Source organism: Dendrobates tinctorius, unplaced genomic scaffold, assembly GCF_039654945.1.
Source record: "Dendrobates tinctorius isolate UK_male_01 unplaced genomic scaffold, ASM3965494v1 ptg000103l, whole genome shotgun sequence".
In the NCBI taxonomy this organism is placed as follows: Eukaryota; Metazoa; Chordata; class Amphibia; order Anura; family Dendrobatidae; genus Dendrobates; species Dendrobates tinctorius.
In genome coordinates, this window is record NW_027361771.1 from 34,260,312 (window position 1) to 34,274,467 (window position 14,156).

The window sequence follows — 14,156 nt, forward strand, 5'->3', positions numbered from 1 at the left end:
CCAGATATAGACCTTTTTGCCAACAGGGGGAACAGAAAAGTGCTTCAATTTTGTTCTTTAAACTCCAGAGAAGATCCGTATGCAGTGGATGCTCTCCAAATACCATGGGACTTCAATCTTGCCTATGCCTTCCCCCCAATAGCCCTAATTCCTGTAGTTCTAAGGAAGATACGGAAGGACAGAGCATGTATAATCCTAATAGCTCCATTCTTGCCCAGGAGACCGTGGTTCCCTGGCTAAGGAAGATGTCCGTCACCAGGTCAAGGGTGCTTCCGGAGCTCCCAAATCTCCTCTCCCAAGGTCCGATTTTCCATCCAGGAGTGTACAATCTACATCTGACGGCCTGGAATTTGAAAGGGCACTACTGAGGGAGAGGGGGTTTTCTCAAGGCCTGGTTAATACCTTGCTAAAAAGCAGAAAGGCTTCCACAACGAGTATATATGCCAGAATCTGTAAAAAGTTCCTAACAGTCTCGGGGGAGGAGTTTGGAGGAAAGGTTAGAATTAACCAGGTGTGGGAATTCCTGCAATAAGGCTTAGAGATGGGTATAGCCACGAGTACTCTTACAGAGTTCAGGTTCAGTTCATTAGGAGCCCCGTACAATTGTAATCTAGCAGGCAATTACTGAGTAGCCAGATTCAAAGGCAGAGACTAGATCCAGACCCATCCTTAAGGAGAGGTTGATTCCGTGGGATTTAAATCTGGTGCTAACAGCATTGACGGAAGCCCCATTTGAACCTACTGAAATAGCCCCGATAAAAATTATAACTTTATAAACGGCTGTTTTAGTCGCACTGACGTCTGCCCGGAGTATTAGTGACCTAGAGTAGAGTTGTTTTGAAACCATATCCCCTGTATCTGCCAAAAGTGGCTTCACAATTTCACAGACTGCAGGAAATAGTCCTCCCTTCCTTCTGCTCTAACCCTATCAATCAAAAGGAAAAAAGCTCCATTCATTAGATGTCAGAAGGTGTTTACTTAATTATATTTCAGTAACCTACCCATGGAAGAAAGAAAATTCTTTATTTATATCCTTTTGGGGGTTAAGGAAGGGGCTTAAAGTCTCCAAAAGCACCTTAGCTTGATGGATCAGGGAGGCGATTTCTTTGGCCTATACAACAGGTGGTGTGGCAGTAACGAAAGGCCTAAAAGCTCACTCTACTCGAGCCGTGGCGACATCCTGGGCAGAGAGGTCGGAAGTGTTGATTGAGGACATATGTAAGGCGGCTACCTGGTCTTCTCTGTCCACATTTTTTAAACATTATAGACTGGATCTGGGTGACTCCTCCGATCTCACATTTGGGAGAAGGGTGCTTGAGGCAGTAGTCCCTCCCTAGATTCTTTGCATCTCTGTAATTCTCTCATGGTGCTGTCATGGGAGACCAAATAAATGTTTTGCTACTTACCGGTAGCGGTGTTTTTCAGAGCCCATGATAGCACCCTTATATTCCCTCCCTTTCACGTGTGGGTGAGCACTCTTCGGGGCTTTAAGTTTAGTCACGTATGCAGATTATATTTCATTTAAATTGTTATATATTTTGCTACTAACCTGGGAGGTCGTCTCATGCTCTGTAATCGAACTGATGTGGGAGAGAGGTGCCGCCCTTTTATGTCTGTAGGTTTCCTGTCCCCTCACTCGAGGTGCTGTCACGGGCTCCGAAAAACACCGCTACCGGTAAGTAGCTAAGCATTTTCTGCTTTGTTAATGCACAGGTCAAGTATAAATAGTGTCACAGTCAAAGGAAACTTCCTGTAGAAAGATGAGCTCAATAGGAATTTAGAGGCGTGAACAGTAAAGTGAAACTTTTCTGCCCATCAGTGTGAATTTTTCGATTATCATGGAACAAAAGAATGAGACAAGATGGATACACAGAGACAATATGGAGTCTGTTCTTTCACATCTTCCACATTTAAATCATGTACATGGCTTCTCTCCTTTATGAATTTTGTGATGTTCAGCTAAACCTGCTTTTTGAGTAAAACATTTTCCACATTTTAAACATGCAAATGGCTTCAACCCTGTGTGACTTCTTTGATGCATAAAGAGTCCTGATCTTTTGGCAAAGCATTTCCCACATTCTGAACAGAACAATGGCTTCTCTCCTGTGTGGATTCTTTGGTGTTCAACAAGACTGGATTTCTGGGTAAAACATCTCCCACATTCTAAGCATGAAAATGGCTTCTCTCCTGTGTGGATTCTCTGATGTTCAACAAGAGTAGATTTACAAATAAAACGTTTCCGACATTCCGAACATGAAAATGGTCGCTCTCCTGTGTGGATTTTCCAATGTTTAACAAGATCTGATTTAGTGATGAAACATTTTCCACATTCTGAACATGAAAATGGCCTTTCCCCTGTGTGAAATCTCTGATGTTGAATAAGAGAAGATTTCTGAGTAAAGCATTTCCCACATTCTTTACATGAAAACGGCTTTTCTCCCGTGTGAATTCTTTGATGCTGAAAAAGATCTGATTTGCGGCCAAAATACTTCCCACATTCTGGACAGAAAAATGGCCTCTCTGCATTGTGTATTCTCTGATGTTGTACAAGATTTGCGTTCCGGGAGAACGTTTTCCCGCACAGTGAACATGAAAATCCTCCATGAATCTTTATATGACTACAGGGAGAACTGTTCTGAGTAAGGCATATATTACCTTCAGAAGATGAAAGTTTACTGATATCCAAGTGCATCCTCTGAAAATTAACAATTGGTGCTTTCTGTAAAAAACTTTCTCCCAACTCAAGTCTAGGAAATAAATTACACCTACTAAATGTTTGGTCTGTAATTATGTCTGCTCTATGAGAAGGAGGTTCTTGGTTAGAAGGGTGGGACAACAGAGCTCTACTGTTGTGTCTTGGATAAATCATTTGAGTAAGAGTCTTCTTTCCTGGAGAATATTGTGTGATATTTTTTACTTCAACTTCATAATCTGGAATACTGGAGATATTTCTCTTCAAATCTTTGTTGTAGTCACCTGCTGGGATTTAAAAAAATGTTTATTATTCTTTGCTTACATGAAAATGAAATAAAAAGGGATAAAACTAATATGTACATTATTTATAAATTTCTTGCGAAACAAGATCTACGAGCTAAATCAATGATGGCAAAGGAAAAAAATAAGAAGAGGCATGGGTTTCGGAATGTAGGTAACAAATAAAAAAAAAAAAGACTTGGGGGCTGATTCATTAATGGGAATCCGTCACCAAGCAATCTCTCCTATCTGTGAGCAGAATTATGTAGGGCCAGAGACTCCGATTCTAGAGCTGTGTCACTTGCTGGTCTTCTGACTCAATTAGACAAAATCATTGTTTTATCTTCTGCAGATCTAGTAGTTCTCTACATGGTGAGCTCTGTATAACCCCAACCACATCATTGACTGGCAGAGTTCTGGCTATGTACAGTGTTGCACAGAAAGCTGCCAATCAGTGGTGGGGGTGGGGTTATACAGAGCTCATGAATATGCTTGACTACCTGGCAGCAGGTTTAGTAGTCCTCTAATGTAAGTCTCCAACTCAAAAACAGTGATTTGTTGAAAATTACACTAAACAACCTAGTAAGCGACACATCGCTGGAATCAGTGTATCTGTCTCTACATGATGCTGCTCTCAGGTTAAGTGTCAAAGACCTGGTGACGGAATACTTGCATAAAACACCTTAAGAACTCTTAGTATTTTTGCGTAACTGTCACTTTTGGCATTTTCACATCAGCCTCAGCCAGCTATGTCTATATGGGAATAGCGTGGACACCTGCCTTTCGAATTCAAGAAAAGTTATACCACTTCAGTGGCGTAACTTACTCCAGGAATGTACTCTGGTCCCAGACTGTAGTATATTCCTGGTAGCAGTGCACACCAATTATAAGAAGTGCCTAATTCATTAAGTGATGTCTGCCTCTTAATGAATTACGCGCACTGTAACCAGCGTAATCCATTAAGAATAGTGGGCACAACGCCAGTCTTAAAGGGGTTGTCCAGACATATCACAGAAATCTGCATTCACTCTGTAAATACAGATTTGTGAATCCTCACATTGCAGGTGCTGCAAGGATTCGCTGGTGCTGTCGGTGAGTCCGAGTGGTAATGTGACGGCAAGCATGCTATATCCATAGATCCAGCCACATTCCAACTAGATGTGTAGGCCTTGCTCAATTTACTGATAATGAGTGTGCCTACACATGTCTAGTTGGTATGTAACTGGCAGTATACATATCCAATACTTGCAGTCTCATGACTGCTCGGTCTTGTTGCAGACAAGAGAATCCGCACATGGCACGCTGCATGATATGTGAGGATTCACAAGTCTGAAGTCACACAGTGACTGCGAACTTTTGTACTGAGCCTGGACAACCCATTTCATAAATTGGCTTCTTGGTCCTAAAAGCACAAAATGCCTTGTTTATTTTTGTGGCACTGATATTAAAGGGGCTGTCCCATAACTGTATCTAACTTTACTCGTTTAAATCATGCAAATCATAATTTTACATATAGAGGTGGGAGGGAAGGTAAGTATTCTATCATTATACTAAATGGGTTGTTTTATGCTTAAAAGGGTGTTCTCATATTATCTCTTGAGTAGCTCACTGCTCTGCAGTTTCCTTACTTCCTGATTGATTGTTGGAGGTCAGTACTCCTCCTTGAATTATTAGTTTTTATCCAAGAGCTAAGCGCAGGTACTACATTAACAATACAGCTCTGGCAAAAATTAAGAGACCACTTTCAAATGTTCAGCTTGTCTGATTTTTCTCTTTATAGGTATATTTTTGAGTAAAATGTAAATTGTTCTTTTAGTCTATAAACTACTGACAACAAGTCTCCGAATTTCCAAGCAATAAATTTTGTATTTTTTTCTGACAACGAAAAATGGTCAGAATTAAAAAAAAAAAGAAAAGCCCCAGTGCTTTCAGACCTCAAATAATGCAAAGAAAACAAGTTCATAATCATTTAGTAACAACAATACTAATGTTTTAACTCAGGAAGAGTTCAGAAATCAATATTTTGTGGAATAACCATGATTTTTAATCACAGCTTTCATGCGTCTTGGCATGCTTGCCACCAGTCTTTCACACTGCTCCGGGTGCAAAAATGTAAGCAGTTCTTCTATGTTTGATGGCTTGTGACTATCCATCATCTTCTTGATTACATTCCAGAGGTTTTCAATGGGGTTCAGGTCTGGAGAATGGGCTGGTCATGATTTTGATGTGGTGGTCTCTTAATTTTTCCCAGAGCTGTATGTCAGTGTTTATTCTGATTCTAAATAGTTTAAAGTGAACTTAGTAGTACTACTGGGCATGCAAATGAAGTTTATTCATGACCAGTCCAAATTTTGTTTTTTTCGTGACATATTGTACTTCATGATAATGGTAAAATTTCTTCAATATGCCTTGTGTTTATTTGTGAAAAAATTGGAAATTTATGCCCTTAAAACGAATCTGTCAGCAGGATTTTGTTAAGTAAACTACAGACATTGTGAAGTTGGCGCTGTTATACTGATTAAAATGATACCTTGGTTGACTAAATCAGTTTTGTGGTTGTTGTTTAATCTGTATTGTTAGTTTTCAGTTAATGAGATTCTCATGCTCCGGGGTGGCGGGGCTTTATGTGGAGCTCTGCTTACATATTTATCTGTATGGGCTTATGACAGGTCACTGATCCTTCACTGGTCACTGACAGATTTCATCAACAAAGGTATCATTTTTAATCAGTATAATATAGCAACAACCTGACACTGTCTGTAATTAACTTCGCAAAATTCTGCTGATAGGCTTGCCTTAAACCAGAGAGTTATGTTGCACAAAATAATTAATAAATAACATTTTCCACATGTCTACTTTACATCAGCACTATTTTTGAAACATATTTTTCTTTTGTTAGGAAGTTTTAAGGGTTAAAAGTTGACCAGTGATTTCTCATTATTACAGCAAAAGTTAGAAAACCATTTTTAGGGACCACCTCACATTTGAAGTGACTTTGAGGGGCCTACGTGACAGAAAATACCCAAAAGTGACACCTGTCTAAAAACTGCACCCTTGAAGGTGTTCAAAACCACATTCAATAAGTTTATTAAAGGGAACCTGTCACCTGTTTTGGCTGCTATAAGATGCGGCCACTGCCTTTCAGGGCTTATCTACAGCATTCTATAATGCTGTAGATGAGCCCCGTCCGGCCTGAAAGATAAGAAAAATAAATTTTATTATACTTACCCAAGGGGCGGTCCGATGTGGTCCAGTCCGATGGGTGTCGCAGGTACAGGTCCGGCGCCTCCCATCTTCTTGTGACGCCACCCTCCTGCTTGCTTCCTCACTCCCGGCATCCCACTTCTGCGCAGGCGTACTTCTCTGCCCTGTTGAGGGCAGAACAAAGTACTAGAGTGCGCAGGCGCTGGGCCTCGCTGACCTTTTCCGGCACCTGCGCACTGCAGTACTTTTCTCTGCCCTCAACAGGGCAGAGAAGTACGCCTGCGCAGAAGTGCGATACCGGGAGCGATGAAGAAAGCAGGAGGATGGCATCGCAAGAAGATGGGAGGCGTCAGACCCAGACCTGCATCACCCATCAGACCGGACTGCCCCCCCGGGAGAGTATAATAAAACGTATTTTTCTTATCTTGCAGGTCAAACCGGGGGCTTATCTACAGCATTACAGCACTTATATCGGGGTTTCCATCTAAATCTCCAAATGAGGGATTCAGATGAAACCCATGAGGGATCCATTCACTATAATGAGGCAGCAGAGTTGCTTTGGACTCTGTCTGGCCTCCGTTCAGTCTTGTGTTTCTTTTCATACGTACACAAAACTGTGGAGGACTGCGTATTTATGCTAGCCTAAAAAGATGGACACCGCCAGATCACAGGTCAGACGGCATCCACAGCACCTCCATCTGCCTCATTATAGGGAATCTTCCGCCGGGGGTTCCATCTAAATCCCGTATTTCAGAGATTTACACAGAAACCCAGGTGTAAGTGCTCAGCATAGAGCATAGGATAAATCTGAGCCAAGCCTTACTGCGATCTTTGGGAGGCAAAAGAAGCAAATCAACACAAGGAAAAGATTTGGTTTTATTTATTTTTTACACCGTTCTTCGTACGGTATAAGTAATTAAGCAACTTTTTTCTTGGGGTTGGATGATTTTTAAAAGGGACTTTGTCAGCACAGAATGACATGTCAAATCAAGTACAGAAGCTTGGTGCACACTTAATGTAGCCTATCATTTAAGTGCACCTTCCAAACTACTAGTTTTCCATCTATCATCACCCACTTTTCTTGTTTGACTGACAGATCTGTTTTTTAGCTATCCAAAAAAGGGTGGAGATAGTAATGCGGTACTTGAATCCTGGCTAGTATTTCACTACTCGCCTCGCAATATTTGGCACAGTCCAGCACAGTCCCCGAACAGCCTGGCACAGTCCCGGCACAGTCCCGCACACCCTGGCACAGTCCACGCACAGCCCAGCTCAGTCCCCGCACAGTCCACGCACAGCCCAGCTCAGTCCCCGCACAGTCCACGCACAGCCCAGCTCAGTCCCCGCACAGCCCAGCACAGTCTCCGCACAGCCCAGCACAGTCTCCGCACAGCCCAGCACAGTCTCCGCACAGCCCAGCACAGTCTCCGCACAGTCCCCGCACAGCCCAGCACAGTCCCGTACAGCCCATTACTCGCATTTCCCATAGACTTACATTGGACTCGTTACGAGTACCCGAGTATTAGGAGGTACTCGTAACGAGTACAGTGAGTCAGAGTATTTCACTACTCGCTCATCCCTAGCCACACCAAGAGTGCACTGACCGGCTGTACTTGGTTTGAACAGTTATTCTGTGATGACAGACTCTGTTGCAGCAAGCTTAAAAATCATGTTACCCCAAGATTGAGTGTTTTCCTCATTGCTCGGGTGATTGACAGCCTGTTTAGACAGTTTGATCGGAGAACCAGCATTCCTAGGAGCACTCGTCCATGTTACAAAGCCATCTTTGATAACATAATTAAGTTCAGATAGAATACATGACTAATGCTGCACATAACCGCTCTTAAAAGAAATTGTAATAGAGATTTGAGGATAGGATTTTCTCACCAGAAATGATAACTACATTAATTTCCTCCTCCTTAATCTGCTGATCACTGCTTAAACAAGATTGTTCTTCGTCGTCTGAAGCGTCAACTTTAATACGAATCAGGTCTTCAATCTAGACAAAAAAAAAAAAAAGTTATATACAACCATTTTTTTTATTTACTGATGTAAAAGATTTTAAATTATTTTTCTGCCTCTACCTGACAAGTCTGTGGATTATTGTCATCTTCCACCGGACAGTCCTGGGAATACAGAGGACTTGGACATCGCTCTGGTGAATTTCTCTTACTTAAACAAGCTTGATCTTCATCGTCTGAAGCGTCAACTTTAATATGAATCAGATCTTCAACCTGGACACACAAAAAAAGTTACCGTATTTTTCGGACCACAAGACGCACCCCAAATTTTCTTAAGGAAAACAAGGAAAAAAATTAATGTATCAAATGGGGATCCGTCTTACAATGCGAATTCAGCTTACCGGGGGAGGGGGGGGAATCGACAGCGCTGGTGGAGCATGGTCACAGGGGCTGTTCGGTGGTCTGCTGAGATGACTTCCATTCCAAACTGGTGTGGCAGGTACTGTGATGTGGGGGCTCCACCAGGATTTTCTGAAAGCCTGGAGCCCAGGAATATCCACTGATGTGATGTAGTGGCCTCTGGGAAAAATGGCACATGCGCAGATTGAGAACTCGGCACCGAGATCTCGTCTCCCGAGATCTCAATCTGCGCATGCGCCACTTCCGGCAGCCATTTTCCCGGAGGCTACCCCTCTCAGCAATGGAAGTGACGCACCTACATTTTCCACCCATTTTGGTAAAAAAGTGTGTCTTATAGTCCAAAAAATACGGTATATACAGCCAATTTTATTTACTGACTTAGAAAATTTGAAACAATTTTTCTGCCTCTACCTGACAAGCCTGTAGATTATTCTCATCTTCTACTGGACAGTCAAGGGAATACAGAAGACTGGGACATCTCTCTTGTGGATTTCTCTTACTGGAATTATCTGTAGGAGAGACACAGTAACCAAAGGCCCCAAATTTACTGATATTATACGACAGCTGCATCAAATTTATGTCACAATTGCACATTTCTTAGGACCGTTAACTGATCATGTCAATTTAAAAATGTGGGAAATTTGAAGAAATAGTCTAGTGCTTAAACAATACAACACTGATGGAAAAGAAAGTATAGTAAAAAGGGCACATTTGCTAAATTTGGGAAACATTGGGGAGAGTGGATCAGATGTCCAGCAGTAGCATCTAATGTATTGGCAAATGACATGATATTTAATTTACTAATACTTTGATGAACCTGCTGCAATACTCTTGCTTGAAGTAAAAGATGGGCAATACTAAACAGTATTGTATTAGCGCTTACTTAATGAGCTGTGAGGTTGTTGTGTGCACTGCACTAAACAGGTAGTGGGAAGTTATTAAGGAGGGGGTGTGACTTGGATGGGGTGGGATGGTTTATGGGTTAAATTTGCTTATGAACAGTGATTTTTTTTTCTGTGTACTTTTCTTTGTATTCATTGCATATATCATCTGCTATTTCCAACTGTTTAACTCCTTCATGACCCAGCCTATTTTGACCTTAATGACCTGGCCATTTTTTGCAATTCTGACCAGTGTCCCTTTATGAGGTAATAACTCAGGACCGCTTCAACGGATCCTAGTGATTCTGAGAATGTTTTTTCGTGACATATTGGGCTTCGTGTTAGTGGTAAATTTAGGTCGATAATTTTTGCGCTTATTTGTGGAAAAAAAAGGAAATTTGGTGAAAATTTTGACAATTTCGCAATTTTCAAATTTTGAATTTTTATTCTGTTAAACCAGAGAGTTATGTGACACAAAATAGTTAATAAATAACATTTTCCACATGTCTACTTTACATCAGCACAATTTTTGTTAGGAAGTTATAAGGGTTAAAAGTTGACCAGCGATTTCTCACTTTTACAACAAAATTTACAAAACCATTTTTTTTAGGGACCACCTCACATTTTAAGTCATTTTTAGGGGTCTATATGGCAGAAAATACCCAAAAGTGACACCATTCTAAAAACTGCACCCCTCAAGGTACTCAAAACCACATTCAAGAAGTTTATTAACCCTTCAGGTGCTTCACAGGAACTAAAGCAATGTGGAAGGAAAAAATGGACATTTTATTTTTTCCAACAAAAATTTTCTTTTAGCATCAATTTTTTCATTTTCACATGGGTAACAGGATAAAATGGATCCTAAAATTTGTTGGGCAATTTCTCCTGAGTACAACGATACCTCATATGTGGTCATAAACCACTGTTTGGGTGCACGGCAGGGCTCAGAAGGGAAGGAGCGCCATTTGACTTTTTGAATACAAAATATGCTGGAATATTTAGCAGTTGTCATGTCGCGTTTGGAGAGCCCCTGTGTGCCTAAAAATTGGAGCTCCCACACAAGTGACCCCATTTGGGAAACTAGACCCTCCAAGGAACTTATCTAGGTGCATAGTGAGCACTTTGAACCCCCAGGTGCTTCACAAATTGATCTGTAAAAAAAAAAGTACTTTTTTTACACCAAAAATTTCTTTTAGCCTCAGTTTTTTCATTTTCACATGGGCAACAGGATAAAATGGATCCTAAAATTTGTTGGGCAATTTCTCCTGAGTACACCGATACCTCATATGTGGTCATAAACCACTGTTTGGGAGCACAGCAGGGCCCTGAAGGGAAAGAGCGCAATTTGACTTTTTGAATGGAAAATTAGCTTCAATCGTTAGCCGACACCATGTCGCGTTTGGAGAGCCCCTGAGTGCCTAAACATTGGAGCTCCCCCACAAGTGACCCCATTTTGGAAACTAGACCACCCAAGGAACTTATCTAGATGTGTAGTGCGCACTTTGAACCCCCAAGTGCTTCACAGAAATTTATAGCGCAGAGCACTGAAAATAAATAATCATTTTTTTTCCTCAAAAAATGATTTTTTAGCCCATTATTTTTTATTTTTACAATGGTAACAGGAGAAATTGGACCTCAAAAATTGTTGTCCAGTTTGTCCTGAGTACGCTGGTACCCCATATGTGGGGGGTAGGGGACTTCTGTTTGGGCACGTCGGGGCTCCGAAGGGAAGTAGTGACGTTTTGAAATGCTGACTTGATGGAATGGTCTGCGGGCATCATGTTACGCTTGCAGAGCCCCTGATGTCCCTAAACAGTGGAAACCCCCCACAAGTGACCCCATTTTGGAAACTAAACCACCCAAGGAACTTATCTAGATGTGTGGTGAGCACTTTGAACCCCCAAGTGCTTCACAGAAGTTTATAATGCAGAGCCGTAAAAATTAAAAATCATTTTTTTCCACAAAAATAATTTTTTAGCCCCCAATTTTTTATTTTCCCAAGGGTAACAGGAGAAATTAGACCCCCAAACTTGTTGTGCAATTTTTACTGAGTACGCTGATACCCCATATGTGGGGGTAAACCACTGTTTGGGCACACGTCGGGGCACGGAATGGAGGGAGCACTGTTTGACTTTTTGAACGCAAAATTGGCTGGAATAAATAGTGGCGCCATGTCGCGTTTGGATACCCCGTGATGTGCCTAAACAGTGGAAACCCCCCAATTCTAACTCAAACCCTATCCCCAACACACCCCTAACCCTAATCCCAACTCTAATCATAACCCTAACCACAACCCTGACCCCAACACACCCCTAACCTTAATCCCAACTCTACCTCAAGCCTAACCGTAATCCCAACCCACCTCTAACCCTAATCTTAAGCCTAATTCCAACCCTAACCCTAGTTCCAACTCTAATTCCAACCCTAACCCTATTTCCAACCCTAACCCTAATGGAAAAATAAAAATAATTTCTTTATTTTATGTGCCTGCCTATAAGGGTGATAAACGGGGGGGGGTTTATTTACTATTTTTTTCATTTTGATCACTGTGAAAGAATATCATAGTGATCAAAATGAATGAATGAATCTGCAGCGTTTCAGATTCAGGCGGGCGCACTGCGCATGCGCCCGCCATTTTTCAAGATGGCGGCGCCCATGAGTCAGGATGGCGGGACACCGGGAGCCGGAGCGGGATATCGGAGGTACCGGGGGGTGAGGAGGGAGGGTCGGAAGGTGGGGAGAGTGGAGAAAAGGGGGAGGGGAGCAGATGATGACGGCAGCGGCTTGCCACTAGGAGGACACTAAGTAAACCAGAAAAAAAGTTAACTCCTCCCCTGCAGTATACACCCTCTCGCTGGACGAGATTTCTCCAGTTCGGTTAAAAAGGCAGTAGGAGCATAAACAGTCAACAATAACCATAACTATGTCAAAACAGAAGAATGCAACAGTGAGCCAATAGGCTAAACAGGGTGGGTGCTGTGTCCCCCAATGATTGGCTCGTAGATAAGGATTTTACAGTGAGTACACAAAAATCCCCATTTCTCCTACGCCTCTTTAGGGGACACAGTGGGACGTCCTAAAGCAGTCCCTGGGTGAGGAGCATAAATCTGCTAATACCCCATGTACCACTGACTTAACACTGTGGTACTGCTGATTGCAGGATGCGTCTGTCGAGAGCTGCATCCGCAGAGGCCTGAGAATGAGTTTGGTAATGTTTTGTAAAAGTATGCAGACTGGACCAAGTCGCAGCCTTGCAGACCTGTTCTGCCGAGGCCTGGTGCCGAATTGCCCAAGAGGCGCCCACTGAGCGGGTACAGTGCGCCTTAATCCCTGCTGGGACAGGCGTGTTCCAGACACGGTAGGATTCCTGAATCACCAAGCGAATCCACCTGGCTAGCGTTACTTTTGAAGCGGCTAGACCCTTCCTATGCCCCTCTGGAAGTATGAACAGGGCATCTGACTTGCGGAAGGGAGCCGTCCGCGAGATGTACCGTCTCAAAGCCCTAACCACATCCAGGGTGTGGAGGGCCTTCTCAATGCGATGGACTGGTGCCGGACAAAAGGAAGGCAAAACAATTTCCTTATTGAGATGGAAAGAGGATACGACTTTGGGCAGGAAGGACGGAGACGTCCTGAGAACTGCCTTGTTCTGATGAAAGTTCAGGAGCGGAGGGCGGCAGGACAGGGACGCCAATTCCGAAACTTGTCTGACTGACGTAATTGCCACTAGAAAGACCACCTTCCAAGAGAGGACGGTCAGTGGCACGTCCTGCAGCAGTTCGAAAGGAGCCTCCTGTAAGGCCCCGAGAACCAGGTTAAGGTCCCATGACTCCAATGGCCTGCTGAAAGGAGGCGCCACATGGGAGATTCACTGAATGAACGTCTTGACTTGAAGTTTGGTGGCAATTTTGCATTGGAATAGTACTGACAAGGCCAAAATCTGACCCTTGAGTGAGAGTGAGCTAAGCGCGAGGCCAGACTTTAATCCGGATTGAAGGAATTGCAATATGGCCGGAATGGAAAACACCAGAGGGGATCGACCATGATCCTTGCACCATGAAAAGAAGGTTTTCCAGGTGCGGTGATAGATGCGCATGGACACAGGCTTCCTAGCACTAATCATGGTGGAAATCACGTCGTGAGAGAACCCAGCCTGTGCTAAAATCCAGGATTCAACGGCCACGCCGTCAAAGACAGGGCACCGGAGTTCTGGTGGTTAATCGGGCCCTGAGAGAGTAGATCCATGCGATCTGGAAGTCGCCAGGGGACGTCGGCAACCAGTTGTATCAGTTCTGCATACCATGCCCGGCACGGCCAATTTGGCGCAACTAGGATCACTGGTACTCCCTCTGTTCTGATCTTCTTGATGACCCTCAGAAGCAAGGGAAGAGGGGGGAAGATGTACGGGAGTCGGAACCGGTGCCATGACAGAACTAGGGCGTCCGCTCCGATGGCGCATGGATCGCGCGATCGGGCAATGAATCGAGGAACCTTGTTGTTTAGTCTTGAGGCCATGAGATCCACATCCGGAGTCCCTCAACGATGACAAATCTGCTGAAAGACTTCCGGATGAAGAGACCACTCCCCCGAGGCAAGGCCCTGGCGACTGAGAAAATCTGCCACCCAATTCTATACGCCCGGGATGTGGATCGCTGAGATAGGCGAATGGTTGGCCTCGGCCCAATGGAGAATGTGACTCACTTCGTGCATGGCCATC

At 43.3% G+C, this 14,156-nt stretch overlaps 1 protein-coding gene across 4 annotated transcripts in view; it reads right to left on the reverse strand.

Annotated features, from left to right (window-relative positions):
* Nucleotides 1-1,886: 1,886 nt before the first annotated feature.
* Nucleotides 1,887-14,156, reverse strand: part of LOC141100179 (uncharacterized) — a 33,781-nt gene continuing 21,511 nt past the window's right edge. For 3 of the 4 annotated variants that reach the window (XM_073588477.1, XM_073588476.1, XM_073588474.1), the window contains exons 5-8: nt 8,970-9,067; nt 8,262-8,411; nt 8,065-8,176; nt 1,887-2,979 (exon numbers count right to left, since the gene is read on the reverse strand). In XM_073588477.1, the coding sequence (XP_073444578.1) occupies nt 1,916-2,979; nt 8,065-8,176; nt 8,262-8,411; nt 8,970-9,067 (1,424 nt within the window). In that variant the 3' untranslated portion in view covers nt 1,887-1,915. The remainder of the gene's footprint in view (nt 2,980-8,064; nt 8,177-8,261; nt 8,412-8,969; nt 9,068-14,156) is intronic. The other variant, XM_073588475.1, reaches the window with a different exon arrangement.